This window comes from Synchiropus splendidus, chromosome 13 (assembly GCF_027744825.2).
Source record: "Synchiropus splendidus isolate RoL2022-P1 chromosome 13, RoL_Sspl_1.0, whole genome shotgun sequence".
Lineage (NCBI taxonomy): Eukaryota > Metazoa > Chordata > Actinopteri > Syngnathiformes > Callionymidae > Synchiropus > Synchiropus splendidus.
In genome coordinates, this window is record NC_071346.1 from 11,037,841 (window position 1) to 11,065,649 (window position 27,809).

At 43.3% G+C, this 27,809-nt stretch overlaps 3 protein-coding genes across 8 annotated transcripts; 1 reads left to right on the forward strand and 2 right to left on the reverse strand.

Moving 5' to 3' along the window:
• Window positions 1-35: 35 nt before the first annotated feature.
• On the reverse strand, window positions 36-1,410 carry mgst3a (microsomal glutathione S-transferase 3a). The gene is made up of 6 exons (XM_053883517.1): window positions 1,318-1,410; window positions 803-929; window positions 658-731; window positions 515-572; window positions 369-441; window positions 36-294 (listed from the first exon to the last, which is right to left on the reverse strand). The coding sequence occupies exons 2-6, from the start codon at window positions 917-919 to the stop codon at window positions 152-154; spliced, it is 465 nt and encodes a 154-aa protein (XP_053739492.1). The 5' UTR covers window positions 920-929; window positions 1,318-1,410; the 3' UTR covers window positions 36-151.
• Window positions 1,411-1,430: 20 nt separating this feature from the next.
• On the reverse strand, window positions 1,431-26,975 carry LOC128769628 (protein zyg-11 homolog). 6 transcript variants are annotated; one of them, XR_008416418.1, is made up of 18 exons: window positions 26,809-26,975; window positions 25,799-25,964; window positions 24,794-25,575; window positions 24,577-24,717; window positions 24,337-24,513; window positions 22,971-23,035; window positions 22,692-22,791; window positions 22,556-22,606; window positions 21,271-21,432; window positions 21,144-21,191; window positions 20,852-21,052; window positions 20,700-20,752; window positions 20,540-20,637; window positions 19,991-20,207; window positions 19,819-19,890; window positions 11,450-11,624; window positions 2,840-3,057; window positions 1,431-1,507 (listed from the first exon to the last, which is right to left on the reverse strand). XR_008416418.1 is itself a non-coding variant. In XM_053883515.1 (14 exons), exons 2-14 carry the CDS (start codon window positions 25,833-25,835, stop codon window positions 20,050-20,052), a joined length of 2,073 nt encoding a protein of 690 aa, XP_053739490.1. In that variant the 5' UTR covers window positions 25,836-25,890; window positions 26,809-26,975; the 3' UTR covers window positions 17,312-20,049. The 6 variants fall into 6 exon arrangements, 2 of the variants coding, with proteins under 2 accessions (XP_053739490.1, XP_053739489.1); XR_008416415.1 differs by having other exon boundaries at window positions 19,819-20,207; XR_008416417.1 differs by lacking the exons at window positions 1,431-1,507; window positions 2,840-3,057; window positions 11,450-11,624 and having other exon boundaries at window positions 17,312-19,890.
• Window positions 4,611-13,103, forward strand: LOC128769629 (leucine-rich repeat-containing protein 52-like). Its single transcript, XM_053883516.1, has 2 exons — window positions 4,611-5,527; window positions 11,423-13,103. The coding sequence occupies exons 1-2, from the start codon at window positions 4,879-4,881 to the stop codon at window positions 11,749-11,751; spliced, it is 978 nt and encodes a 325-aa protein (XP_053739491.1). The 5' UTR covers window positions 4,611-4,878; the 3' UTR covers window positions 11,752-13,103.
• Window positions 26,976-27,809: the final 834 nt, after the last annotated feature.

The following is a 27,809-nucleotide window of genomic DNA, read 5'->3' on the forward strand; positions in this document are numbered from 1 at the left end:
GTCATGGTAGATTTCAAGAGACAAAGGCATCAACACCAGGTGATATGGTTTATTTACCGTTCATTATAAGGCATGCCCAGTGTTACACATCTGGTCAGGTGACTTTACAAAGGCTTAGAAAAACATGTTGGGAGGTTATAAAAAAACTGCCTCACTGAGAGCAAGCCCTGGGCCCGAAGTGTCCCGCCCACGGATGGGTCCACCCCAGCAGGTTGCAGCCGTATCTGATGGTGGCCAGCAACATTCCCAGCAACGCAAAGTTCCCAAACGCTCCTCGCATTCTTTTCTTGGGATCTGGTGGGAAAGCATAAGCTGTCATCACTACTGATCTATGCAAAGTCAAGCAGAGTATTTGGGTGTCTCCGTACCCCCAGTGGAGTATCCATGAGCGTAGACCTCCCTGCTAATGATCCATACAGTGCCAAGTCCAGTTGCAAGTCGCTGTGACACGCAGACAAACAATTCATACAGTCAGAGCTTTGATAACAAAGCACCAGCTTCGTGTTGAACTTACAGGGCAGTGCAAGCCACTGAAGGCCAGGCAGAAGAGGAAGGTGGGGTAGATCTCCAGCCTGGTCAGATAAACAGCACATTCACTCTCACCCACTTTCCTTTTTGTCTGAACGCTGAAGGTGTGACAGCTGGTCTCGTACTCACGTGTTCTGGTGCGCACGCTGGATGCAGTTGAAAATGTGCCCCGTCTCCGGATCGTCACTGTACATCTGAGGGTACTGGAGCCAGAGGGAAAAAAAAAAAACTTTGTTAGAAAGAGGGAACGCTACTAAGGTGAACCTTAACCTACCTTAACATTGTACTTCTTTCGGGCCATGCCGACCTTGATCCCCAAATGTGAGACCATGAAAACACTGGCCACACCGGTTAGAACCACATACCCGTACTCCTTGGAGAGGACAACCATGGTGGCGGAACTGTTCAAAGATAGAGTTACACACAGTGTTGCTTTATCTGATCGAGTACTGCAACTCAAAACTGAAGGGCAAAGGTCAAATCTGCAAAATGATATCAGCTCACAAAGGAACTCCAGTTGTTACACCTGCCACTGCATATAAAATACGTTTCACTTGGCGTAAACACTTGGAGGAGTCAAAGTAAAATAATGTAAAATGTAACCGCAGGCGCTAGACAATAGAAAAGTTTGGAAATCATTTCATATTTCAAACTGACTCCGACAGAGTTTCATGTTCTGTGCAACCTTGAATAAAGACAATTCAAACGCGACTCCGAGCCGAAGTTCTCGTTCATTACAGGAGCACACACGTTTAATAAACACAGAATATCACAAGGACATGCGTTTACCTTTAGATGTTCGTGTTGCGCAGTTGAAAACGCTCCGCTGAGGAGTGACACTTCCTGCTGGAACGTACAGTATAAACACTTGCGTCGTTACGTCATAGCCACGCCCCCTGCGCGCTGCGTGAAGCGCTCTTCTTTACGTCGTTACGTCACTTCCCCGACTTCAGGTCGAGTTGAATTTTACGTTAGAATTCTACACGTAAAAAATACTTATTTGTCATTATGATATTATTAAGAAAATGGGCGACGTTAGGTGTTTCATTTAATAAGTTTTATTGCAGAATATGTGGACATCGGTGCTTTCAGGTGGAAACTGGGTGTGTTTGCTTCGAGGCCTATGCAAAAAAAAAAGAAATATCCAAATCTGTTTCAGACCTCCAAAACAAAAGATGCAAAGCAGACTTGTGGTGCTTTAAGTGTGTAACCAAAGTCTTTTGTTGACCCTTTTTTTTCATCACAAACACTGTACATTAGTCATGTCTCTCCGCCCTTTTTCTATTATCCAGTCTGAGTCAAATATTCTCTACTGTAATAAATCTCTTTTATTATGCGAGTCATTATGAGGTCAAAAGGTCGTTATTCAACTGCAGGGCTGGGCACTATTTTAATCTTTGGAATCACAGTTGCGTGGGCTGTACAGACTTTAAGATTAACTGAGAATTAGGTTGGGCTTTATAAAGTCATCAAATGTTGTTAAAGTAGCAACAGCGAGTGTGTGAAGCGAATCCATTTGCTCACATATGTTCGTCAAGCATTACAATATGTGCAATGAGCCGATCTCGGGTGTACAGTTTTAACTTTGTACACGCATCCTCCTCACATTTCCATAGAGAGTATCGTGCGTTTCTGTCACGTGACATGACGATCAGCTAAACCAGTTTGTGAAAATCATCCCATCTTTGGTTGCAACTATATGGTGGTTGTAACCAAACAGAAATGAAAAGATGTCCTCGTTGTTGAACTGTTGCAGTGCATAATCAAACTTTTATCATTTTTTTCATTGATTAAAAAAAAAAAAAAAAAAAAAAAAAAATATATATATATATATATATATATATATATATATATATATATATATATATATATATATATATATATATATATATGTATATATATATATATATATATATATACATATATATATATATATATATATATATATATATATATATATATATATATTTTATTTTGTGTTTGCAATACCATGTACCTTAAAACAGACCTGGGAAAAGTGTGCAGTCCTTAACATGTATTTATGACAGCTCTCTATCAGCCCATGCATGAATTACAGTATTTTAGTTTGACATTTTAATTAGAATTTATTTGTCCAACAAAAATAACATCTTTTTGTTGTAATGTTCCCCACTAATATGTTTTCATGCTCTGAATATAACAAGCAACTTAACTAGATGAGATATTTATTGATTTACAAAGAGAAAATACAATGTATATATCCAATGAATGTGTTGAAGTACAAGTCACACAAGAGTGCATGCAGTGACCAATGCGCCCGCTAGATGTCCACCTGATTCTATTGGATTTCCCTGCCAGAGAGCGACTGTGTGGCTCAGCCGCTCCTTTAACAGGAGACCACCAGAGAGAGGACTTGTCTTCAACTTGGGAGTGAGCGGGTGAGTGACAGGTGGGTGAGCAGTTGACTTGGCTTGAGGTCTGTCAGACAGCAGCACATCTGTCCTCCTCCTCCACCTCCATCATGCGGACTCTGATTCAGCACTTCAACACCTACACAGAGAACCAAGAATAGATCTCACTGAGACTGACGAGTGGAAACAGGGGAGGAAAACAACTGCTGCCTGAGACCACCCTGTCCCATCTCATCACATCAGCCGGCACCAATGGCAGCCCTTCCACGAGAGGCCTGTGATACCGTGATGGAGAGAAATATTTGGGATCGCATCCGTGCAAATGTGCTGCGATTATGAATACTCTGGTGTGATCTCATTTGATTTGCCCCACGGGTGGTTCACGGAAGAGGAACATCATCTCACAGCAAAGTGGCCACAAACATGATTTATCTCCAAGGGATATTTGCTGCCTTTCCACTTCAGTCATGGAGAGGAATCCGCGACTCTTCTTCTTTAATATATATTTCATCGCAGGGGTCAAGAAGTAGGAGCAGTTTTGAAAGTTTTAAAAATATTTCCGGGAGCCATTAAAAGGCGATTAAAGGGTTTGGACCACCAGAAGTATTATAAGCTTCTTAATATAACTAAATAAGTACTGCATCTGTCAACTCCTTTGTATGAGACGAGCATCTCAGTTAGTAGAAGAAGTAAGTAGTTAAATAAACACATAGATATAAATGTGAATGTGAAATGTATTTATGATTTGATTTACATCATTTTTTCATGTAAAGCTCTATGTAAATATGATTATAATAAATAAATGAATAAAAAGGAAAAAAAGAAGAAAATAATATCTATTAACAAAAATTCTGAGCCATGAAGCTCAAATGTTGAAAAAAAAAAAGTAAGTTCGTTTAAAAAAAGGAAAAAAAGTGAATATTTGCTAAGCAGAATGGAGAATAAAATAAAAGGAAAAAAATAATTTCTCAGATGAATAGTTCGAAAATAAGGGAGTAGAAAATATTTTTTATAGTTAAAAAAGTTTTAATGACCCATAAATTATCAAAAAATCTTTTAAACAGTTAAAATATCATGGAAACTGCAGTTCTATCTTTGTTTGTTAATTTAATTTCATCAGTCAGTCATGGCTACCTATAGCTGGTGGTCATAATGCTAAGGCAGATTAGCACAACTAGGATTCATATTTAAAGGGAAAAAATGAGGCAACAGATGGAGTCTTAACTAAATCATTTCTAACACAATATCCATTGTTTTTACTTTAATTTGTGTGGCTCCCCTCTTTATGCTCAACCTTAAAAACGATCAGATTTTAATATTTAAAGAATGTGACTGGTAAGTTTATGGTCACCTTGACATCACTGATGCAGAAACTAGGGAGCCTCTTCTCTCATCTTGGTTGACCTGGGAAGGGAGGAGCTTCCTGGGGAGAGGGGCGTCTGGGCCTCTTTAAATTGCCTGCTGCCCCCTCGACTCGACGTAAAAAGAAACACTATTAAAGAGATGAACTTTAAGCACCTTTAGATTTGACCTATTGCACCTTTAAATTCCTGAACGACCCTGTCCAGACCGTCCCCTGTCCAGCTCTCTTTAAAGCATGAGATCACTCCCCCCACCTCCCCCTCCTCACAGCGCCCCCTCCCCTCTCTGGTGTTTAGTTTCGGAGAGCTAAAGGACGCGCTGGAACAACTGGCCGCGGTCGGTGACAGCGGAGCATGTGGAGGTCCTGACCAGAGCGGTGCTGAAATGACAGACGACCATGAAGGCTCCGGGTCGATGAGCGCTGGATCCAGGTCCCGCAGATGAGGATGGAGTAGACGTTGCGCACAGGAGGACCCCACCGCGCGCCAGACTGATCTGTGGATCTTATCGTTTTAGGATGAGCTGAGGATGTATCAATGAAGAATGTGAGTGCGTCTGACTCGGTCCACGCGGGGTGGATGCAGCCCTCGGCGGTGTCATGCGTCTTGCCCCGCAGCCAAGCGCGCAAACATTGCGGCTCATCCTTGCGCTGATCCTCGCCTCCGGGGCGGCGGCATCCCCGGTGCTGTCCACGGGCTGTCCGGACAGGTGCGTGTGCGATGACCAGCTGGTGGTTCAATGCGCGGGACAACACTTGACCACCTTCCCGGTCAACCTGCCGCTGGCGACCCGGCAGCTCATCCTCTCCAACAACCGGATCGTGGAGCTGCCGCCGCTGGCGCTCAACTACCTGTCCGACCTGGTGTACCTGGACTGCAGCAACAACTCCCTCACCGAGGTATCCGAGTCCACTTTTGGGAACCTACGGAAGCTGGCCTACTTGGACCTTTCTTTTAACACCCTGACCCGGATCGCGGACCGGACGTTTGGGCCGCTGGCGAGCTTGGTGATGCTGAGGATGACGGACAACCCGGGGCTCACCGAGATCCACCCGGACGCGTTTGCGGAAAACGCGGCTCTGCAGGTGCTGGACGTCAGTCGGAACAACCTGACGGTTCTGAACGTCAGCACTCTGATCGGGTTGCCCGCCCTGCGCTCGCTGGGGCTGAGCGGGAACCCGTGGAGCTGCGAGTGCGACAACGAGGACCTGTGCCTGTGGGTCCACCTGGAGGGCTACAAGTTCCAAGGTTCATCCGCACTAACTGCATCACACCGTTTATGACCGGGAATGACATGACCCTTGACGCGTGGAAATATTCACCAATTTAATAAATAAACGTCCGATCGCGCACGAGGCTGCGGTTGCGTAACATATGACCCGCGAATTACAGCCAGAAGAGCTCGTGAAGTCATCAGTTAATTCAAATATCACTGGTCTGCTGCAGCGTCACCTCAGGTTTCCAAGAGCGCGCGCGCACATAAACGAGTGGAAAACGAATTCCCAGTGAATACGTCGCGATGGCGGGGCTTATTAGGGTGATAGGAACCCGCTCAGGGTGTCCCGGGTGAGGATCTGGGGAGGTCACCACCCTCTCAGTTCACCTCCAAACCAAGCGCTCTGAGAAGTACCTCATGACCGTAGTATAAACGGAGGTCGGCAACAGGAAGTGAATGACAAAAACAAAAAAGCGATGCACGTAAAAACTGCAAAAAAATCTACTCACTCCCCTCCCAGTTCAACTGTACCACTGCTTAAGAGCGTCTCGCCTGTCCGGGTCTTATAAAGTGATATAAATAAATTCCCATGACAAGAATAACTTCTGAAAAACAAACTATGCCCGGCGGTGTAATAGCACAGTAATAACATATCATGATAGCTTCATGGCTGCTGATATCAGCACTGACAGGCTCGTGAGAATCCATAAAAAGAATTCACAGCACTGATCTCTGCTCACCCTTTCATACTTGACTCTTCTCCCGTTTCTACTTTTCTGTTTGTGCTGCAGAAGCATCTTGCTACTGGAAACCTCGAGCTATTTATGAGCTATGACATCATGGAGGGCAGCAGTGCGGAGCGGTGTGTAATTATTAAATATGAGAGGCCATCGATTGGAACTGATGCTGGAGGAAGTGGCCGAAGGCTTATGTGAGGAATAAAAACTCCATCAGACTATTAAATGAAGATATCATTTTCAAAAAGGACATGTAACTTGAGGTTATTTTGGCTCCCAAATTTTGGAGAAAATATTCATCATTGATGGACCTTTACTCACACAGCAAAAAGCGGATTCGCTGAATGGCCGATGTAAGTCACTTAAAAATAAAATAATACAAATACATTAAAATAAATAAATTAATGATAATATTAATATCCTAAAATATCCTAAAAATATATTTGGGGTGTTGTGTGCTTGGTAATAATGGTGGTAAATTTTAAAAATAAAAATAAAAATTAAAAAAGGTATTTTTGATCCAATTTTTACTCAGATGATTTATTTTATTACAGAAATATAGCTTGTGTTGATAAATCGACCAGCCAAACCTCATCATAATTCTGCACACAAACTTCACCTGAAACCCTCCACTGAGATTTAAGAGACAGAGCAAAGAGACATTTGAGCAAAGAAAAAAAAGAATCCGTGGGGAATACAAACCAAAAAAATGTAACCATAGCAGCCACACAATTTATTCAGAATAAACTGTAAAAAACTCCATCTGACTGCTTCTCAGTGGTGCACAGTCCAAGCTCCAGTGTTGACCCCGGCTAGCCAGGAACGAGCGTGAACTGATGAATAATTGACCAGCAATGACCAACATCCTTTGCTGTGAGGCGAACCTCTTTGAAAACTAGCAGAGAAATATTTGTCATAAAATATGAATTCTTTTTCCGCTGCTCATTAGGACTTGGTGTGGATATGTCGCTTCGCAGAAGGTCAGCGTCTATTAATAGATCAACTAAATGAGCAAGCAGCCAGTCATAGTTCCAGCAGCTCCAGCTCGCCCACCTCCTCCTCAATAGGCTTCCCTCACTCCCTCTCCCACGCTCTCATAGACAATGTCGCTCCGCTCAGCTCAGGACCAGTCCACTCTGCTGTCCTATTTCCATGATGCTCACTGCCTTTGGTCTAACTCAATTTGGAGTGGAGGCTCTTCCCCTGACAGCTGCTGGCAGGCGCGCATAAATATAGTCTTCAATTCGATCATTTCATGTGTGGACCACTGTTGAAAGTGAAGCAAAAATCAGATGTATGGAACACTTTATAGCTGTTAATATCCATTCATTCACTTTCTGTTGCATTTTCCCTTAGCAGGAAAAAGTTACAGAGCATAGCACTGCCATCTGGTGGCAGGAGGTCTACATTTGTCTTTCTCTGGAATAAAAATCACTGCGTTCGAGTCAAAGCTTGAATAGAGTAAAGTCAAGAATCTGATTCAAGCTAACCAGCTCAAATGCTAAATGGCCACATAACATTTTAGCTGGGCCCAGAAGTTCACGCCAAAAACAATTACGAAACTAAAGTGAATGATTTACATGTGAAGTCGATGTCGAGACTTGACTATGCATGACAAACTGTCATGCGCCAGGATGGGCGCAGGGGATGCAACACGTTTGGGACAAAGTTTCTGATGCCTCGATTCAGGTGACTCGTTTCAAGTGGCCTGTTTCTGATGACTCATTTTAGGCGACTTGTTTCAGGTGATTCGTTTCAAGCAAGTCGTTTTAGACAACTTGTTTCAGACCACTCTTTTCAAGCATCTTATTTCAGGCGACTTGTTTCTGATGACTCGCTTCAAGCGATTCATTTCAGTTGACTTGTTCCAGGCAACTAATTTCAGACAACTCGCTTCAGGCGACTCGTTTCAGGTGACACATTTCAGGTGACATTTGTCCCAAAAGATGTGAACGCAGGAGTCAAATTGTACCACACTGTCCGGAGCCCAGATTTTACAGGGAGATACACAGAGAATAGTGATGGTGAGGTTTCATGAAACAGTGGCCTGCTTCTCAGAGGCCACCAGATGGCACTGTCTGCTGTAAAATTTTGGACTTGAACAACTATTGCAATGAAACATCATTTCTAAACCAAGAGTGCTACCTAGTGGCCTCTGAAAATTAGGACACTGTTTCATCAACCCTGCAGTACTGTTTCATGATACCTCATTTACCCATCAGTAACTGAGAGTAAAATCCATCAACAAGACGAGGCAGTGAAGAGGAAGAAAAGCTAATCCTAGCGGTTTGCTTTTGCAAATAGCACCTCTGTAGGGACCGATGGACCCCGAGACGGTGGCGTCCATCTCGTCTTTGGCTTCCACTGTCGATACAGGCCCACTATTCCGACTCTCCAATCCACCATGTTGACATCTTTATTAACTTAAAGACCCAAGAGGTTGGGTGTGTAACACACACTCAACCACTGTATTATTAGGACTGTGAAGAGAGGAATCCTCAGCAAGCACTGCAATAACACTGCCGCCAGGATCCACCACACTTGAACCTGGGAAAGACGCCCAAAACGCATCTTCAAATTGATGTGGAAACGAATTCAGTCAATATGGTCTTTTTCAGCTGAATCGCAGAAGTAATAGCAATGAATGATGACTGATGATTTTTGCTCCATATTTAGCCGTCAGTGTAGCAATGGGGGATGCTTGATGTAAAGTCTGCCTTGACACGGCCTATTTGGGTTACAAGCCTCTGTGTGCTCGTCTGTGCTCTTGAGACTTCGCACATTTTGTGCAGCAGAGGAGTCGTCGGATGTTTTCGTCGCTCTAAGCTTGTGAAGGGAACCAACAGATTCTCATCCTCTGTCTGGCCTCCCCGGTTAGATCAGCTCTCCCACGTGTTATATAAGGGGTTCATCTGCAAATAGAGCGGCGAGGATGGGGGTAGGAGAGAGGAAAGCCCTTTCTTTTGATGCCAGTCGCTGAGGGGTAGGTGGGGGAGGAGGCCAGGCTAGAAGGGCTTTCCTGGCGAACTGTCACCGCCACGTGCGCGCACACATTAGCTGCCAGGACGGTGATGAAAGATGGGAAGTCTTATTGCACGGAGCGTGCTTGTCTGAGCGCCGGCCGCGTCATGATTGGATATGTGTCTGCGCGCGTTTAAGTGACTGCATATTATGTGAGAGGATCAGCTTCACGTTCTCCATCTTTCGGCTTAGAGGAGACTCACGTCTTCGCCGATGTGTTCGCCTCAGAGGGGGAAGTCACAGACTAATGGGCAATTTCATATCGGGAGAATTTACATTTCAAGTTGTGGTCGCTAAGTCTGATCGCGTTTTCACATGAGGCTTTCTCGCTCCACTCCTAAATGGAGTTAAATAAACTCCGAAGAGCCATTTGACTCCTCTGTGGCCTCACGTGCCATGGTACATTGTGTAGCAACAGAAGTACAGGCTGGTTTGGTACTGTCGCAATGATTTACATCTTACGTCCTCCAGGGGGCGGGTCGCACGTCAATGATTGACAGGTCTCAGTCAGGTGTTTTTTTGTTTAATGTCAAACCTCTTCTGTCTCCGAAATTGGTCGTAAAAATGCAAGAATCCAGATGAAAATGCGATTCATTGTGCAGGCCTATTAAGTGGTGATGGGTCGATGAGGTACCATGAAACAGTATCGCAGGGTTGATGAAACTAGGTGGCACTCTTGCTTTCGTTTAGTTTGGTTTAGTTGTTCAAGTCCAAACGTTTTACAGCAGACAGTGCCATCTGGTGGCCTCTGAGAATCAGGACACTGTTTCATGGAACCTCATCTACCCATCACTACTATTTCGCAGTAGAGTGAGGAGCGGAGTCGGAGCGGAGCTGCTGATCTTCATGAGGCACTTGCTCCTGCGCTCCCCCTAGTGGTCAGAATAATATTACTCCATTTCCCAAAGCGCCCGAGTCCTCTGTAAACACTGGTCTCTGGTTCTAAACTACACAGTACTAAAACCCTGGGCCTCATACTTTAAGATTTCTGACACGTGAATAATAACAAGGATCAAAAAGCTTTTATTCTACGTCTCTCTCTAAACTGTCTGAGGTAGCGGGAGTTAATGCTCTTCTCTTTAAATTAAAGCGACTGCAAAAGCTCCACACGTGCGCAGTATTAAATAACCGGAGAAAAGGAAAAAAAACATCAGTAGATGAATAATTCAAACGCTTCCCCCCCCCTCCAGGATTAGAGCACGACTCGTGCCTTTGTGTCGGCCTGGAACCGAAGATAATAGGGTTTCTCATCAGCAGGCTGCGGCTACGACTCAGACTCTTCCCAAATCCACAAATCCTGGCAGCCACTATTGAGTCCCGTCGCTCTGCGTATGCACGCGGTTCTGTCAGTCCATGTTAAAACTGACAACATGGCAGTCGCTGAGCCATACTGTCGAGCGAATAATCCCGAAATCAGTTGGAATCTTGGGAGAGGCTCATCTCCACTCTGGATTTAACTGGATTAAATCCTTTGTTTCGTTGCACTTGGCGGCATTTCAACACGAACTGGTGACTGTCTTCACTGTGCACATAGTAGTTACTCAGCGGCGGAGAGGCAGGAAGACTCCCAAGAGGTCAATAGGAAGCACTTTCATTCTGAGGTATTAGTGCTCTTCCAGCCAGCAAAACCTTCTCTCATCCAAGTCGGGTCGCATGACCCCGAGTCAAAACAGACTTCACAATAATGACTGAGAGTTTTCTGACACTGATTAAGTGTTATTGTGAAAACAAAAAGAGCATCAGCTGTTGCAGTGCGTTATGGGAATTGTAAATGAAATGAAGTTTCTCTACTGCTCAATTGTTGCTAAGAACAACATGACAGCTCAAAAATCAAACTGTTAAAGACAGATTTTACAGTGGATATATGAAGCACAAGAGGTGTCACTCAAGCGCTAATGGCTACACTATGAACATCACGATTGCTGTTTCATTTCTCAGTAACAACATCTACTAATATCAAACCAACGTCTGTGTATCAATAGGGGTTTATTAGAGGGCAGTGAGACACACACAACACACTACTGTAAAGGTCTATGTCTGTTCAAGTGTTCATGCGGAGGTAGTTGAAACTATTCTGCCTGCAGCTTCCTCTTTCCGCTGTAACAAACACATTGTGAACAGAGAGCTGCTATTTCACTCTCATCATTATTTGATGTGTGTGTGTGACAGATGAGGGCCAGACGGTGTGCAGCTCACCGGATGAAATGCAGAGCCGGCGGCTGGGCGAAGTGGGATTTGAACTGCGGACGTTGTGCCACCAGAGCCTGGGCTCCTGGGACTACCTCTTCTTCGTCATCATCGGCTTCGTCATCTTCGCCGCCGGCACGGTGTCGGCCTGGATGATGGGCGTGGTCATGGTGCTCTACGAGCGCTACATCAAGAAAAAAGACGAGCATCAGGAGCAGGACGAGGAGGACGAGACGTGCGAGTCGGGACGTTCCTCGCGGAGCAGGAGCGAACACGGCAACGGGAAGTTAAAAAGCACTGACACTGTGTAACCGCCGATCCTGAACCTGCACAATGTGGATTCCTAGAGTGCCTCCTGTCCACTTTCAGTACTGCCAGGATGCATGCCAAGTGGACGTCCCCTGTTTATGGGACATGGACACTGTGAAACTCAGCTTTATCTTAGGTTTTATTTATTGGTTACGGTCGAGGAAAGCGGGCCGAGCTGAACGCATCCTGAAGTCCCAGTTCACACTATGCAGAGACATAAAAAGAAGTTAGACACTGTTGAGCAATAACAATACTGGGTTACACTTTAGACACCACAAATAAACCAGTTCTTCATAGGTATATGAGCAACATATTATCCTGTAATTAATGATAATAAGATACTGATTTGCATCTTGCTCTGGAAGGGACACTGAAAGTTCACTGTAAACGACACCATAATTACTGTATAGTAACAGTTAATAAGATAGTAATTACCTCAGTGATAGTGATAATATATGTACCCAAATCTGAAGTGTGACCCAATATTGAATATCACCAAAAAAAAAGTCAAGTATAAGACGAATTAAAGAAAATAATGAAAATAAAGGAGACAAATCAAAACAACCAAATACACCGTATCATCTGAAACACTGGACACAGTGGAATAGAGATGTCATATTGAAATAGATTTTTTATAATAATAATTTTCATATTTGGAAGCAGTTTAAGATGTCAAATTCTTCAAAAGGCCATCTTTGCAACAGTTAGCAACTTAACTTGCACGTCACGTCGAATCTCATTTCTGAAATGTTATGACACTTAGTAACGTCCCTTAAACCATTGATATAAAAAAAAGCCATAATTTAGGAATATATTGAGATTTCTGGTTTTTGGGCACTCATTCAGCATCAGTCCAGGACACCGACAGTCCTGCACAGCGGTGAAAGCAGCTCAGCGGGTCACATGCAGACAAGACAGCCTGAATCTCTGCATTATTATTTTTAGCTTACACAGCAGCACCTTGTTTGTTCCTGCATGTACTGGAATGAGTATGAGTTTGACACGCTTCCTTTCTTTTTCTTTCAAATCAAAGAGGCTCCGTTTTAAAACGTCACTTTTCCGTGAATGAAAAAAAAAACGTATTTATATTTGTAATTATAACACGACAACCAATATGGGGGCATCAACTTGAGTTTTTGATTATGTTTCTGTGAAAGTATCTGCGTGTCAAATGTCTGATTGTATAATAATTTATGGAAGAAATGGTTTTGACACTCACTGCATTTGTTTAACTCAGTAAATATTTTCCTAAAGTGTTCTTCGTGTCAAGCTCTCACTTTCTTTTCCGGGGAGTGACAGTTTAAAATGCTGCCCAATATATCTTAAAACAGTTGAGGTTGAGGTTTTGACCAAGCAAAATAAAATTGCGGTCCAAAATTGGCCCCCAAGCCTCAAGTTTGACGCTGCATCGCACCACTCCATCACATCTCCATGTTACTATATATGCATCCACCTCAAACTTCACGCTCCATATAACAACATGCTCCATGTAACTTGAGCATAGAAGCTGTTGACCTATTTCCACTGACTCCTGTGGTCATGACATGAGCTGGTCATGTCTGCATTTAAGTCATGCAGAAGTTATGAGATATCTATCATTACATTAAAGTCCGTCAGCTAATGCTCGAACATTCAGGTCAGGGATGGGCGCGTGGTCAGGAAACGGATAGCCTGCTGCTCTAGTTCATGCTCAGGAGATTGAATGACCTGGAACACGTGTTTCTTTATTTACACACATGCCACTGAGCATGTGTGTGTGTGATTTTTCCACGTATGAAATGTCACCTCAGACAGACTCAACACAATGTTTGAATGTGATAATAACACGATAATAACTAAATTCAGAAAGAACGGCGCTATCTTATGTACCGTTTCGGATTGTTTGACTGTTTCTTCGACCAAAAATCGACTTGTCTGGAAACGCAAGACACCTGAAGAGAGGCCACAGAGCTAGCTAGCTTGTCTGGCTAGCTCTGTGGATTTTCAAGTTCTGGATTTTTGTTTGAAATCCGAAGCAAAAAAATCTCAAAATTTTCGTTCGAACTCCGATTTGTTCGAATTCCGGGCCGTTCGAAAACCGAGGTACCACTGTACATGAAATACATCATGGATTACCGCTTGTCCAGCAGTCTGTCCGCATCAAGCTGAGATCTGAAGCAAGACGGCACGTGAGATGAGCAACTCCTTCAAACCAACTCTAAATCTGTTCAATCCAAATCAGAATGATGGCCGACGCCATGCCGCTATAGAACTCTGTAACCAGGAGGGTTGTTTCCCACGTCCTGACCCCTGCATGACTCTTTCATGCCGCACAAAATGTCCCGGTTGACCTTTTTATCCTGGCAGTTTCCGTGCTGCGCGGCTAAAATGCAGAGCGTCGAGTGTCCCTGAATAGACCAGTTGTGTACACAGCCTTGTAGTTGTATACAAGTATGTGTGCCAAAATAACTGTAAATACAGTGCATCCGCAGCATGGACGTCCGTTTGTGTCTGGGACTCGGGCGAGAGGGACAGTTTGTTTGTTTCCGTCCAGGCTCATGCAGTGGTCAGCATGTGCCGGCCGAGAGACGTGCTCGGGCAGATTAGCTCACATCAATGACAGCAGCTGAGACGGGAGCCAGAAAACTGTCCAGACAAAAGAAAAGCAGCGAGCTTCAGCGGCAGCCCGGAGTGGCGGCCACTGTTGCTTTAACGCAGGGTTTCACACCGCGGTGTGGACGTGCAGAGCTCCTGGCAAACTGGCCACTGTAGAACACCCACAGATGTGACAGGAAGAAGAGCGGCTCTAACCGAGCGTAATCGCCTCCTGACTCGTCCACTCCAACATGCAGACAGGAGGGAAAAACAAAACCTAGAGCAGGGCCAGATTTAGAAACGTGTGGTGAAGGACTTTTGAGGCCATATCTGAGGGGCTTGCTATTTCCGAGAGGTGATGACTATCTCTTATCAAAATCTCATCGTCCATGACGGTCGTGAACGTGAGGGAAAACGCCCACAAATGTGATGTATGGAGGCCTGGTGTGATGTCATGTGATGTCAGCATGAGTCAGCAAACTATAGCACAAGAAAGTTACACATTCACATAGTAATACTTCATTAATAAAGCATCAAAAATAAGAACAGACTTGGAGCAAGGAAACTCTGGATTAATCCTATGAGTTTATTTTTCATAATAATTTATTATTTTGAAAGACTTTTATCCTAAAGCTTGTATGGCTACTAGATTATTCATTCATGACATGATGAGTCAAGCGTTCAATAGGAAGCACAAACACTTGTATTTGTAGTGATGTTGTTGTGTTCTTCCAGCATCTGTAGCCAAGTCAGGTCACATGACATTTATTAGCTTCACCTTGAACAACAATGACTCGTGATTTTCCTTAAATTTCATTTGAATTTGTCGGGACAAGATGAATGCTTGATGAATTTTCTGAAACAAATCATGTTTTACTATGAATCCAAAAGGGCTTCGGGTATTGCAGTGCATTATGGGACTTATGTATAATGCATTTTGGCAGAGCCTTTATGGCCAGTAACTGGGATTTGAAAACCGGACTACATTTAAACATACTTAATATACAGTTCTTAATGCTCTCATTGGATTTTTATTTATACTTAGTTCTAAAAGTGTTTTTTTCACAGAAAAAACATTCCAAGATAAGGGAAAAATGGGGGCCATCTGTGGCCCTTTGCCCATGTTTCACGTCGGCCTCATAATTTTGCGGCAAAACTAGAAAATTAGATGTACTTTTTCATCATTCATTACTACTAGAGTTACTGCACAATTAAAACTGGCCAGTTTTCATTCTCCACAGCTATTAAAATGTAAAAAGGAAAAAACAAACCCCACATTTTTAAGGAGGAGGTAATACCATGAAAACATATTGACAATATAGTAGAAAAAAGTGCTTTGTATTTACACGTCTTATGCACATTTCTCACCAAAATATTCAGCACTTTCAATAATTCTGAATAATATTGAGAATCTTTTTTGAAGCACATAACGTGTATGATGTACAGTGTTTTAATAACAAATAAAAAAAAAGTCTTTTTCGTCTGGCTTCTGGCTCGATGGCCGCAGAGGAAATGGAATCATCCACCTCTGGTCTAGTCACAAAGACTCATGGATGAAATTCATCTACTTAAAACACACAGATTTGTTTGTTAATTCGCACATTAAATTAATGTCAAAAACAAGGTCCAGCTGTGCACCCTGCTTTTCTGCTTTAATGATTTGTCACTTCCAATAATACCCCCCCCCCCTCCGCCACTGAAGCACATAGAGAGACATGGGCATGGTCTATTTTTAAAACACACTTAAAGAGAGTTTCTCCAGTTGCACCACTCTCACGCTCTCCTGTGATATCATATTCCATGGAAATGTTTATTACCTGTCAGCCGACGTACAAATATTGCGCGTCAGATGTGATGCTCCTCTATGAAAAGGGGATGTTCCCAGTTCACTAGTTTAGTCTACACAGTCACAGCCAGAAGCCTGTATCCTTCCACAGCACTAAAAGGTCAGATTTAGAGGAAATGTTGCGTCCTTTTGTGTTGTTCCGCCCGGAGAAGTTTGCTTTTGAGTGTTTGTCCACCTCCCTTCATGCTCTATGAATTCCCTTTAAACGTAGTGGGGATAGCGAAGGGTACTGCGTGTCGTCTTACTGTCACAAACCCTCTGGCTGGTCACACCAGGAGCAAAACACATCTAGGAGGTCAGCGATTTGGAATAAATAAAGGTTTGTAAAGGCAGGAAAAAAAGTGAACAGCTCCACTGAAATGCTCCAAGGAGGACGGACTACAGAACTATTGCAGGAAGTAGAATTACGATAAGAGGCATACAATCAGGTGCTATAAACACATTATAGTGTTAGCAATGGTTGTCGCAGGAGCAGTAAAAGCAGAAGTGGAAATCCTAACTTCAATCCGAACCCTTTTTTTCCTTTACATTTCTTTGCATTTTTTAAACAAAAGGAAACTTCTGCAAGAAAGAAAGTGGCGTCATGAGCTTCAAGAGGTGGATTTATCCGTCACCATGAAAAAACATTGTATGAAAATGAATGAGTGTCCACGTAAGATGCTGTTTATCTAAAAGCCTGCAGATGTTGAGCGGGCATCCTTATTTGGGCTGCATATTTTGCTGCTTAAACCAGCCAGAAATAGAGAATAACGTTTGATTTCTGCCGCGCGCTGCTGTGTTCGTGGCTTTAACAACACACAATTGTCGCTCTGATGTAGACTTGTATCCCCCGTGCGGTCGAAGTTAATCCAACAGAGCGGCCTGCCACTGCGAGATAATGAAACACGGACTACATTCATATTTCCAGCAGAGACCCAGGATCTGGTCAGCGCTCCATCCAAACAAAGACAAGTCAGCTGCGGCCAGTTCTGTGCATTGTAAATCCTTCAGCGCTGCTCGGCTCCAGTCAAATCACATCACACACAAACCAACACACATGTAAATATGCAGTTATTTGCCATTAGAAAAGCGCTCACAGTGAGTCATTTCTAAAGACGTGACTCAGATATTTATCAGCCTCTCTGATCTATTTCTGTCTTTTCGTTCTGTTCTTACCAACCGAGAGCGTTTGATTTGTAATTACAGTATAATTACAATATGATGAGGGCATTGCTTCACCTTTAAAGACACAATACACATTTTATTGTTGTCATGTCCTAGGTCTTTTTACAGTTTTCTTATTTTCCATGATGACATTTGTGTGCTTGTGTGTTTTGTAAAATACTGTTAATATAAAGAAATATATCGGGGCTGGAACTCGAGCAGTCAATGTTGATTCAATAATTTAATATTTTTTATTTGATGAATTAAATAGAGAAGTCAATGCAAAAACAGATTCATCTTTTATAAACTTTGTTGCACAGGAGACATTTTTCAGGGCACCACATTATTGCAGTGTGGTGTCATAACCAAAAACCCTTGGTGAAGGTGACTACACAAGACTGTGCAGACGGATGGAAAATTTAAGTTTAAAGGACAGAAACACAACAAATCTTCTCTTCCTTTGTCAAACAATGATCAGAAAAGAATAAGCAAAAAAATAAATAATTACTTGTACTTTTTAAAATACATTTTTTCAGCAGTTCTTGCAAAATATTGAAAGACTTTGGATTATGGACGAAGATCCGCTACACCCAAAGTACCAGTCACTTGGCATGTTATGAAGTGCTGGTTTTGCTGGGCTAGCTTGAATGACGTCGCGTGCTTTGCGACTTCCAAGTTTGTTGAACTGCTGTTAAACTCATTCACTTCTGCAGGATTAAGTGACACTGAGGAGCTAAGATTAAAAGATGAGCTTAATAATGGAGGAGTCGCTGCTGAGGAGCGGCGTTGACGTGGACGGCGAGACAGGATGACTGGCAGGCGGCTAATGGAACAGAGAAGCAGGCGGGGTGAGCCTCAACAGCGTCAGGGATCAACTCTGTATTTACAATCCAATTTGCTCACTTTATAAAAGCAGAGCGGCCGTCGACTTGAAAGTTTGAAAATCAGGGCGGACTTATTGGAAATGAATTTGATCTGTACAGGAGCCGCTGCATTACTAATGTAGGGCGACCTCATTAACACAAGTAATGGATGACAATACTTCACAGTTGGTGGCATCTTTTCTCCTCTCAACCCTCTTTTGTTTCATTTGAAAGTGGATACTCCCCCTGCAAACCTGAGCCCTTTTGCCGAGCTCAGCAATGACACTGCAACTTTGCTCCAGCGGATCGACTCCCACCTTATAACCACACATGGTCACCGGTAGTGATGGTTAGATGAGGCATCATGAAACAGTATTGCGGGGTCGATGAAACAGTGTCCTAATTCTCAGAGGCCACTAGATGGTACACTTGCTTTAAAAATGCCGTGAATTAGTTGCTCAAGTCCAAACGTTTTACAGCAGACAGTGCCATCTGGTGGCCTCTGAGAATCATGGCACTGTTTCATGAAACCTCATCTACCCGTCACTTTTCTCCAGTCATGGTCAAGGTATGACTGGCTGATGGTGTCAGAAGTAGGATAGTCAAGGTGCATAACTGAGGAGATTGTGATACATCTCCATCTCTTCTGGGGAAGTGCTACACTATATTCACCATTAACTTCATTACTCTTACTCAGCAGATTTTGGCTGGTACTGATAAATGCAGAAAAATGTTTTTTTAAAGCCTCTTTTCCTTTTTATAGTGTTGAGCTTAAGCAGTGAAAACAAGCTTTTAGACAGATAAAGAGGCAGTTTCAGCCATCAGAGAGCTAACGCTCATGAAAGAAAACAAAACTTCTATAGGTCTTTCAAAAGTTGAACTTCTGGCTGAAACCCATGTGTACTGATCCGCTGTTCAAAAGGAATTATTAATAGAGCGACTAGGAATAGACTGGAGACGCCTATTAGCACGTCTCTCTTCCAGCTGTGTTACATAAATTTAATGAATTCAGCCCCAGAAGCCCAGAGGGAGCGAGAGAACGATGGAGGATGAGGAGAGACGCGCTCCTTCATAATGAGGCCTTCGGTCCAGACAGGCGGAAGAACAAGCAGGATTTAGGGTGACCTCTTTCCACTTGGGCCTTAAAGCAAAACCCACTGACTCTTTTTTTTTTTTTTTTTTAACTGGTTTCCAGGATCTGGAGAGCAGCAGTAATAAGGCACCCCCTAGTGACAGCTGGGGGATTTTTGCAAGCGCCTCAACGTTTCAAGTTCTTTTTTGCGGATGGTATTTACCAAGAATCTCAAGGCAGCCCATTTTTGATGAGCTGCGGGGCATACTTGACGCTCATAAACACATTTTAATACTGAATATTGGGAAATATTACCATCCACTAATCACAAGTAAAGTCATGTAAAACGTGAAGATACTTTGTACATCTGATATAACTGAAATATATCTTTTTATTAAATAAAAAAAACAGTCAATAAAGGTGATAATCTGTCTGACATGAGCACCAAAGATAAAAGCTATTGAATGTTTTAATGCATTTCATTCGGTCATATTATTCACAGGATGTTAAATCATAATAAGTATTGCGATGCAGTGTTGCAGTGATTTCAGGCCTCTACTACAAAATGTACCTGCACATTCGCCTCTGCAAAGTTTCCTCCTCCATGATTTCAACAGACACAAGGTCACTCCTGAGCACAATTCTGCGAACAGGATTGTCACAAGTTATAAGTGCAGGCTCCTCCACACCTTCTCCTGTTTTCCTGTGTTGTCTTCCGGTCTACTCAGCGTAACGCTATTTACGTTTGGACTTGTCACCCACTGTCTCCTGAAATTCTGTCTCCCGCGTCTGGACAGCCATGTCAGGAGCTGCGGGACTGACAGTGGTCAGAGTCTTCCAGCATGCGCAGGATGTTCTCAGATGCTTCCTTCACGTCTGTGTGTGTGTCGGGATGAGAGGTCAGAGACTGAAGAAGCTCCTCCACTCCTTCCTGCAGGAGAATCCTGCTGTAATGTGAGGCTGAGGAGCGAGAAGGGGATGTGATGAGAACACGGAAAAGGCCAACTCAATAATACATGACTGTAGTATGTATCGTTACATAAGCTGACAGCAACGTGAACTAAATAAATCTTGCATGCTTCAATCTGGAGAAAATGGATCCTGTTTTTAAACACAACAAGAACATGAGAAGCCAATCAGACAACCCCTGGTGACTTCTTCTGAGCCCTTCTGCTTCAGCACTTATTCAATGCTGTGTCATTCCTGTACTCTTTCACCATTTATATGCTTCGTCTTTACTGTTCCTCCCCACAAATCTTGAGGAAGCACCACCCAAATTGTGTGTTCCTTACTGTCTTGGGTGCACACCAGCTGAATTGCCCAAACTGCCCACATCTGAACCCCACAGGGTTGACAAGTCTGAAGCAAAGGGCGAAACGGGCGGAACGATCTGAAACAGAAAGACAGAATCAAGAAGGTGCAATGGGCCATTGCGTAACAAACCTGCCTCACCTGTACGAGACCATCTCTCTGTCCAGGTGTGTCCAGGTCTTGATTGAAGCATGCTGAACATTTTTAGGCACCATGTTAATGTTTTCATTGCACTCCCTTCCTTCTTATGTGACAGAAGCAAAACTGGATTTCATTGCAATTCTCTCTCTCACCAGCTGTCGGAGGGTGGTGCTATGCAGCTCTTCGTCCAGGGACCACGACTCAGGTCGGGAGGCCAGGTGTGCAAGAATCCCCCCGGCAAAGTAGCGGACCCCCAACTCCACGTCAGGGTTCTGCAGGAGCCCGAGGATGTGCTCGATCAAGTCCTCCTCCATCAACACTGACTGCAGCTCCTCCACCTCGGCAAGGTTGTTCTGAAGCGGAAACGTCAAGATTTCAATGTCAAAATTTTTTCCCCAAACGTAACAACTATTTTATACAACTATATTTCCAAAATCCGCTCACCAGCAGTCCGAGAATCTTCTGCTGGACCGAAGCCTCGTTGTGATATGACTGCAACAGTCAAGTGTTTTGTCACTGTCGGGGGAGTTATATCATAGCGTGCTGTGATATTCCTCAACCATGTCCCTACCTCCAGAACTTCCTCGTACAGCTCCAGACCGTTGCACTCGATGAAGTTACGAGCAGCAGTGGGAGTCTCGTCTGTAAGGTTCCACAAGGCGCTCAGGGCAAACTTTAGAGTGGAGTCCAACACGCCCACCATGGCCTTCTGCTGAACTATCGCTAAAAGCTGCTGTTGGAGGCAAAGATAGTAAATCTCAGTTTTACTATGGCAAACTGCAGGCTTTCATTGATCCACTAGTATTTCTTAATAGTCAGTTATTAATGCAATTCTTAATGAATCTATTTGCATGACTCTATATACCGTAATTTCTGGACTATGCACTGGATTATTAGCCACACCCACTAAATTTAAGAAGGAAAATAGTCTTTAGCAGCAGTCTTTAAGCCGCAGGTTCAGTGATGCTGTCTGCGCCGTAGAAAGGTCAGTGGTGCATTGGCTTAAAAATTCTTTTCAAAACTAGTTTTGAAAACGGGCTTCAGCATTGAGAGTGAGGAAATAGCGGAGACAAGCATCGTAATATGGAGCGTCTTAATTTATCCACACTGCTCTCACAATAGACAAGGTGCAGCTCTCTGGCCGAGATCAAGTCAGCGGCCAAAATCCGACTCTCTTGTGTTCACGTCAAACTTTTGAGCCGAACGCACTTTTTCTCGAGACAGCGTCTCACGTCTTTTACTCACATTAAAGCCCTCACAATGCGCTGTTTTCGTCCGCGTGCTCAAAGTTCTGACACCACACGCGGCCTGTAAAAACCCATATATTGGCTGTGCTGTTGTATAAGACGCAGGGCTCTGACAGCGAGGAAAAAGCAGCGGGTTATAGTCTGGAAATTATGGTATATATTGAATTATATAAAACCAAAAACCTAAAAATGCCATTTATAAGAACGCAATGTGAAATATTACTGTGAAAATGTTTTTAAAATGTTGAAGACGAAAAGCAGCATAGGAACTAGTCTCGTGACAGTTGGGGCAAACTGGCACGTCCACAGAAAACCCACCCCGGAAAGGGTCAAAGGTCAGCTAAACCTATGTCGGCCGTACAGGGACACAGCAGAGTCACCAATAAACAAAAGGCTGACGGGTCCAAAGAGCACAACTCAGTCCACCAGAGACAGAAATAGTGAGCCGCGATTCAATAATGGAGTAACAGTAAAGTGAGAAGGACATTGTGCTGGTGCCAGTGGAGCGGGAAGGTGAAGGAAGAACTAGAAATACACTTGTGCATATCAGCGTTAAGCCTGGCATCTTCACCAAGTCTGAGACTTTATCCTGTGAATGTGTCAACACACCTTCATAATTGAGGCATCCTTGCTGAGCTGTTCGATCTCGGCCGGAGATAGCTGGAGGAAGAACAATGCGATGACACTGATGAGAACTTGAACAACATATTCTCTTTATAGCACACACTAAAGAGGCAGCAGAGACCTTGGCCACCAGGACGGAGATGACCGCCACCGCCATCCTCTGCAGGGTCTGCTCCTCGTGGCTGCTCAGCCAGTTAATGACCAGCGTGGATGCCAAGTACCTGATCACAGAGACGATACGGGTAACACAATATTACACCGATTTAAGGAGCATTAAGAAAGTGTTTCCAGCTACTCTGGAAAAGCGATTTATATCTGCGGTGGAAATTCCACAGTCAATTTGTCGGAACTGGCAGCAACACTAAAATACCGTATTATAGAGGGATAAAAGCAAACTAACCTGTCGAAATGGACTTCCTGCAGGATGTAGTCACTGCAGAGAGCCAGCATGCAGTTCTTCTGCACCTATAGAAACAATGACAAAGACTCAGTCACAACACTTAACCGCTCTGCGAATGTTCATAATAATGCAATTACTTCTTATCACATTATGGGTAGATCAGACAAGTGACCCCTTCATTTCTACAGATTTCATTTATCCTCAAGTCTGCTTTCTTTCCATAGATAAATCAGAATTGCTGAAAAACATGGAAGTAATATAAGTTTTGGTATTATTGTACATTCATTTTGATTATTGAGAGTACAAAGTCTCTTCAAACAAGAATGTCAGAGACACTTCAGTTAAAGTGGTTTAGGAGTTCTTTTTCGTCAAGCACTTTTTACACTAGTATTTTCTTCACTGAAAAAAGTCACCGGAGGAACGTGATAAGATGGTGATCAAACTGGAGGCGTGGCTTTCGGGGGACAAAATTCGAAATGCAAGCAAGCTCAATCTGTTTTCTAAGATTGTTATATTGCTTGAATTTTAACTACAATTAAATGCAGGGATGCTGTTTAAAATTGTGTTCATGCTTTCCCTTTTTCTTGTAGAAGCAATTGCATTAACAGTCAGATCAGCGTGTTTTTGTGGAATTTCAACCCAGGAGCAGAGATTAGAAAAAAACCCCAATAAAAAACAAGTCAAGAATGAAAAGGCTGATTCATTGTGGATCTAAAATTGAATTACCAAGAATACAAACAGAAAGAAGTAATTCCCGATGTGATTATTGTCAAAATAAAAGCAACAACTGCAGAATTACCATCTTGTTTTTGAGTGACGTTTGTAAGACTTTTGAACCTGACATGGCAAGGAAGGGCTCAACATCCACAGACACATCTGCACATACAGAGCAGGATTTTCAGCAGGAAGTGTCAGAAGAACTTTGAAAATGACTTTACGGGACAAAATCGGGAAAACAACATACTGCTCCATCATCTTCATGCGTCAGCTCTTTAGTTTTACACAGCGACCATCTGATCGTATGTTCAAAAATGTTCACAAGGTCTGAGAAAATAGGAAAACAAGCATTTTTTTTGTTGAATTATGTCACTTTTTTTTTTGTCTTCATCAACTAACTAATAAATGCACGATTAATCCTATTGCATTGAAAGGGAAAAACTGCATTCGTTTTTTAAACAAAAATTGAATAAGCACTGTTTTTCTCATTTTTTTAATGCCGAACCTTCAATGACCAAAAGATGTAGATCATGAAAATCTGTGAAACATTTTCGCCAGTTAAAAAAAGTATTAGTAGTAATATCATCACAAAGCGTCTTCCTCTTCATTCCTGCAATGCAAGCGTTTACATCACAACAGAGCTCTTTACCTGCTGATGGTCGGGAAATATCTTCATGCTGTGCAGCAGCTGAGCGACGGCCGAGCTGATCAGGCTGACGGGCATCACAGCTGCGAGGTTCTGAGTGGTCAGGTTGAAAACACATGCAGCGGCCACCAGGTGGACGTGAAGAGAGGTGGGGTGACTCTCCATAGCTTTCAGAACCAGCTACACAGAATAAAAACAGGCATGAAGCAAGAGTGTTTTTGAGGGGAGGAGGAGGTCTCGCACCTTCAGCAGTTCAGGCTGAGGCTCATCGGTGTCGACCGTCATATTGTAGAGATGGACGAGAGCCTCTCGGATGAAGCACTCTCTCTCTTTGTATCTTCTCAGGGCTTCACAAATTTGCTTTTCATTGGCTTCTCCCGCGACCTGGAAGTGCAAGGAAGGAAGTCAAACATTAGCTTGAAATCTATAAACTAATGTAGCCTTTATATTTCAGCCGTACCTTGAGGTTTTTGAGCGTCGAGAGTATATTACAGGAGCTGAGCCCTGTCGCAAGCAGGCCCAAGAAAACCTCGCCACTTCTTGACATCACAAAGGCTTTAACTGCTGCTTCTGTGATTGACTTCCGGCCAGATACATCGAGGGACACAAGAGAGGGCAGGAACTGAGAGCCACCCTCTAACAGAAGACAAACCAACTTATCTCCATCACCTCTGTCACTTGGGGTGAAGTGATCGACTGAAAAATCCAAATGTCTGAGAGCCTGAAGTTGGCCGAAGACTGAAAGGAGATTTGAAGGTGACATATCGAGATGACGAAGGCTGTGAGCCACCAAAGACCTCAAGGTGCTTTTGCACTGGAGGAGAGGGGTGAGATCCGAGACCACACTGGAGGAGATGTCCAAGCTTTCCAGCTGAGAAAGCATACAGATATCCTCCAGAGGGGCATTTGTGAGGCCTGTACTCGCAAGGTTAAGAACTCGGAGGCCCTGCAGGGAGCTGAATCCAACCTGGCGTTCCAGAGAATCCCAATCCAGCGGTAATCCATTGATGGTCAACTTTTGCAAGCTGGATCTGCAGGGCGCATTAGCGGCCAAACTTGAGACGATATTCGCCACGGTAAGCTCTCCAGAGACACAGGAGGCATCCAGTTCCAGAAGCCTGTGGGGGCAAATGGCCAGCTGAAATGCTGCTATTGACACTGGACAGGAACGGAGGGAGACGTGGCGCAGGCGAAGCTCTTTGTAGTTTTGGAAAATCCCAACAGTGCTGTCATTCAGCAAGCCTGGTAAAGAGAAGCAAGGGTTGTTGGAAAAGGCCTTGCTTTTGTGGAACAGATTTTTTTTTTCCACTGGTAAAGCCCAAAACAGACTTAAATCACCAGGGGATAAGAATTATCCCTGACAGGGTATTTATCTTTGGGGAAAGAGTGGTCAAAGTTCAGGAGACTGTAATGGCGTTTGCTGCTTCTCAGGAAAAACGACTGTAGTTTGGAAAAAATAACTGACCTTTAGCTGCCATCATGTGCAGAAGTCGGTCTGCCATCTCTTGGGGAAACAGCGGAGCCCGGATAAAAGCCAGGGATCCATCTGCTCGCGTACTGCAAAGAACATTGAGACTGTGGCACACCTGAGTCAAGCAGAGGTTGCTCAGAGCTTCAGGGCCATCTGACTCCTACAACAGAGACAGGTAAACAGTGTATTATGGAACACTAAATATAGTCTTCTGTTTTGGTTGTAATCCAACAGCACAGCCTTGATAAATGGGATCACTTCAGTGCAATATTCTATGGTAAAACTGTTGAAGACTAGAAAAACATGCACAGCTAGATATTACAACAGGCTACAGTCAGTGTTAACCAGATTTGTAAAGTAACAGTGACAATTTTCATTGTTTATTTCAGTTCATATGCAGCAAGTTTCCAGATTGTAAAGTAAATAAGGGGCGACATTTAAATTGATAATCCATGACACAGGCCTTAATATAAATAATAATAATGAAGTCAATCTTCATATGCGTCACACTAATAGTAAACACGAGTGTGTTTTATAATAATAATAATAATCATAATAACAATAATAACAATGAAAGGTAGCAGTAGTTTGCAGCATATGAAAATACAAATGGGCACTTTAAACAGGCGGTGTAGTATTAAAAACAATAGACACGTTTTATGGCCTTTAAAAAGTTGCGTAGTATGCGGAAACAATGCCATTCACTTTTGGTTTCACTCCCTTTTCCGCTCCAAGCGGTGCAAAACACTGTCATGTAAATATTGAACGCACGAAAAGTCACAGTGACACAGGATCTCAGCTCTTGCTGGAGACTAATTATATCCGCTACAGACGGGCACAGCACACAAGCAAAGCCCCTTTAAGTCACGTAATCCTTCAGGTCTGTGCTGGGAAAGGTGAATAGGAGCCATTTGTTAAACTATCAGTAGAGTTTGATGCGAGTTAGCAGAGTAGCATTACAGTCGTCGATATTAACGACACGGAAGGGGGGTGTCAAAACTCACCATGTTTCAAAGAGGTGCACTGTGGAGCGAATGCAAGTGACTTGTTTTATGAACGCATTGTCGCTGTGAATGTAACGGACGGGTTTCTGTGGTCGAGGCTAGTGACTGTAAACAATAACACTTCGCTGTAAAAAGTCGCTGCTAAAGCCGCTGCTGTCGCCTCTCCGGAGTCCCCACTCCTCATTGGTCAGTTGACGTGACGTCACTGAGACCCGCCAGTGTTTTGTGTTTACGTACCATAGTAGTACAGGAAAATAAATAAATTAAAATAAATAAAAAATTCAATATCAAACCTACCCTACTAACATGAAATGCATACAATAATGTATTTTTGTATAAAAAAAAATCTTCTATAACTGCTCTGGTCGGACAAAGTGAAAAACTAGTCCCTCAGAATTGATATGTACAAAAACCAAGCGAGATATTTCCAATTACCAAGCAGATTGCAACACACAGACAGGGTCAATGAAGGTAAATTCCAATAGTCAAGGTACAAGACTTCAAGTTAGAAAAGGAAATTAAGATCAAACATCACTCATTTAGCGGTTATCCAAAGCAACTTGCATTTATCATGTGGGCCTGACATGTTGCTTGAGTCATCTGATGGCCTTTTTAACTTTGCCATTCCAGTTGTCATTTGTAAACCTGTCAGGTTAGTGATCGGAATCAGCAAAAGCTGCACAGGAGAGTCAAAAAAAAGGATGTGTGTTTTTCCAGGTCTGCAATGAATTAGCATTAATGTTTCCAGTTCCACCCAAACCCCAGCTTTCTGGGCTATTTATAGTTTATTTAAATTGGATTTTGTCTAATATATACAGCCAACCTACACAGCGCCGCAGTGTTGAATCCAGACACTTGAATAAGGGCGCCTTGATTGCTCATAAGTAGAAACGTCCTCCGATGTTGTTTAACTCGCCCAAGCTTCCTCTTGATTTCCAAACATTTAGCTCGGGGGCGCTCTTTCTCTCCCGCTCACAAGCCTTCTGTGTATTGTTCTGTCA

Bases quoted from the DNA above. Each gene is read 5' to 3' on its own strand.
- LOC128769628 (XM_053883514.1), bottom strand. The intron at 25,576-25,798 runs GTCAGTTATTTT...TCTCTTTACCAG, and splicing joins GCACATGATGGCAGCTAAAG to GCTTGCTGAATGACAGCACT. The intron at 21,433-22,555 runs GTGTGTTGACAC...TGCCTCCAACAG, and splicing joins AGGATGCCTCAATTATGAAG to CAGCTTTTAGCGATAGTTCA.
- mgst3a (XM_053883517.1), bottom strand. From the start codon at position 919: ATGGTTGTCCTCTCCAAGGAGTACGGGTATGTGGTTCTAACCGGTGTG. The intron at 732-802 runs GTAGGTTAAGGT...CTCTGGCTCCAG, and splicing joins GAAAGAAGTACAATGTTAAG to TACCCTCAGATGTACAGTGA. The intron at 295-368 runs GTACGGAGACAC...CTTTCCCACCAG, and splicing joins TCATGGATACTCCACTGGGG to ATCCCAAGAAAAGAATGCGA.
- LOC128769629 (XM_053883516.1), top strand. From the start codon at position 4,879: ATGCGTCTTGCCCCGCAGCCAAGCGCGCAAACATTGCGGCTCATCCTT. The intron at 5,528-11,422 runs GTTCATCCGCAC...TGTGTGTGACAG, and splicing joins GGAGGGCTACAAGTTCCAAG to ATGAGGGCCAGACGGTGTGC.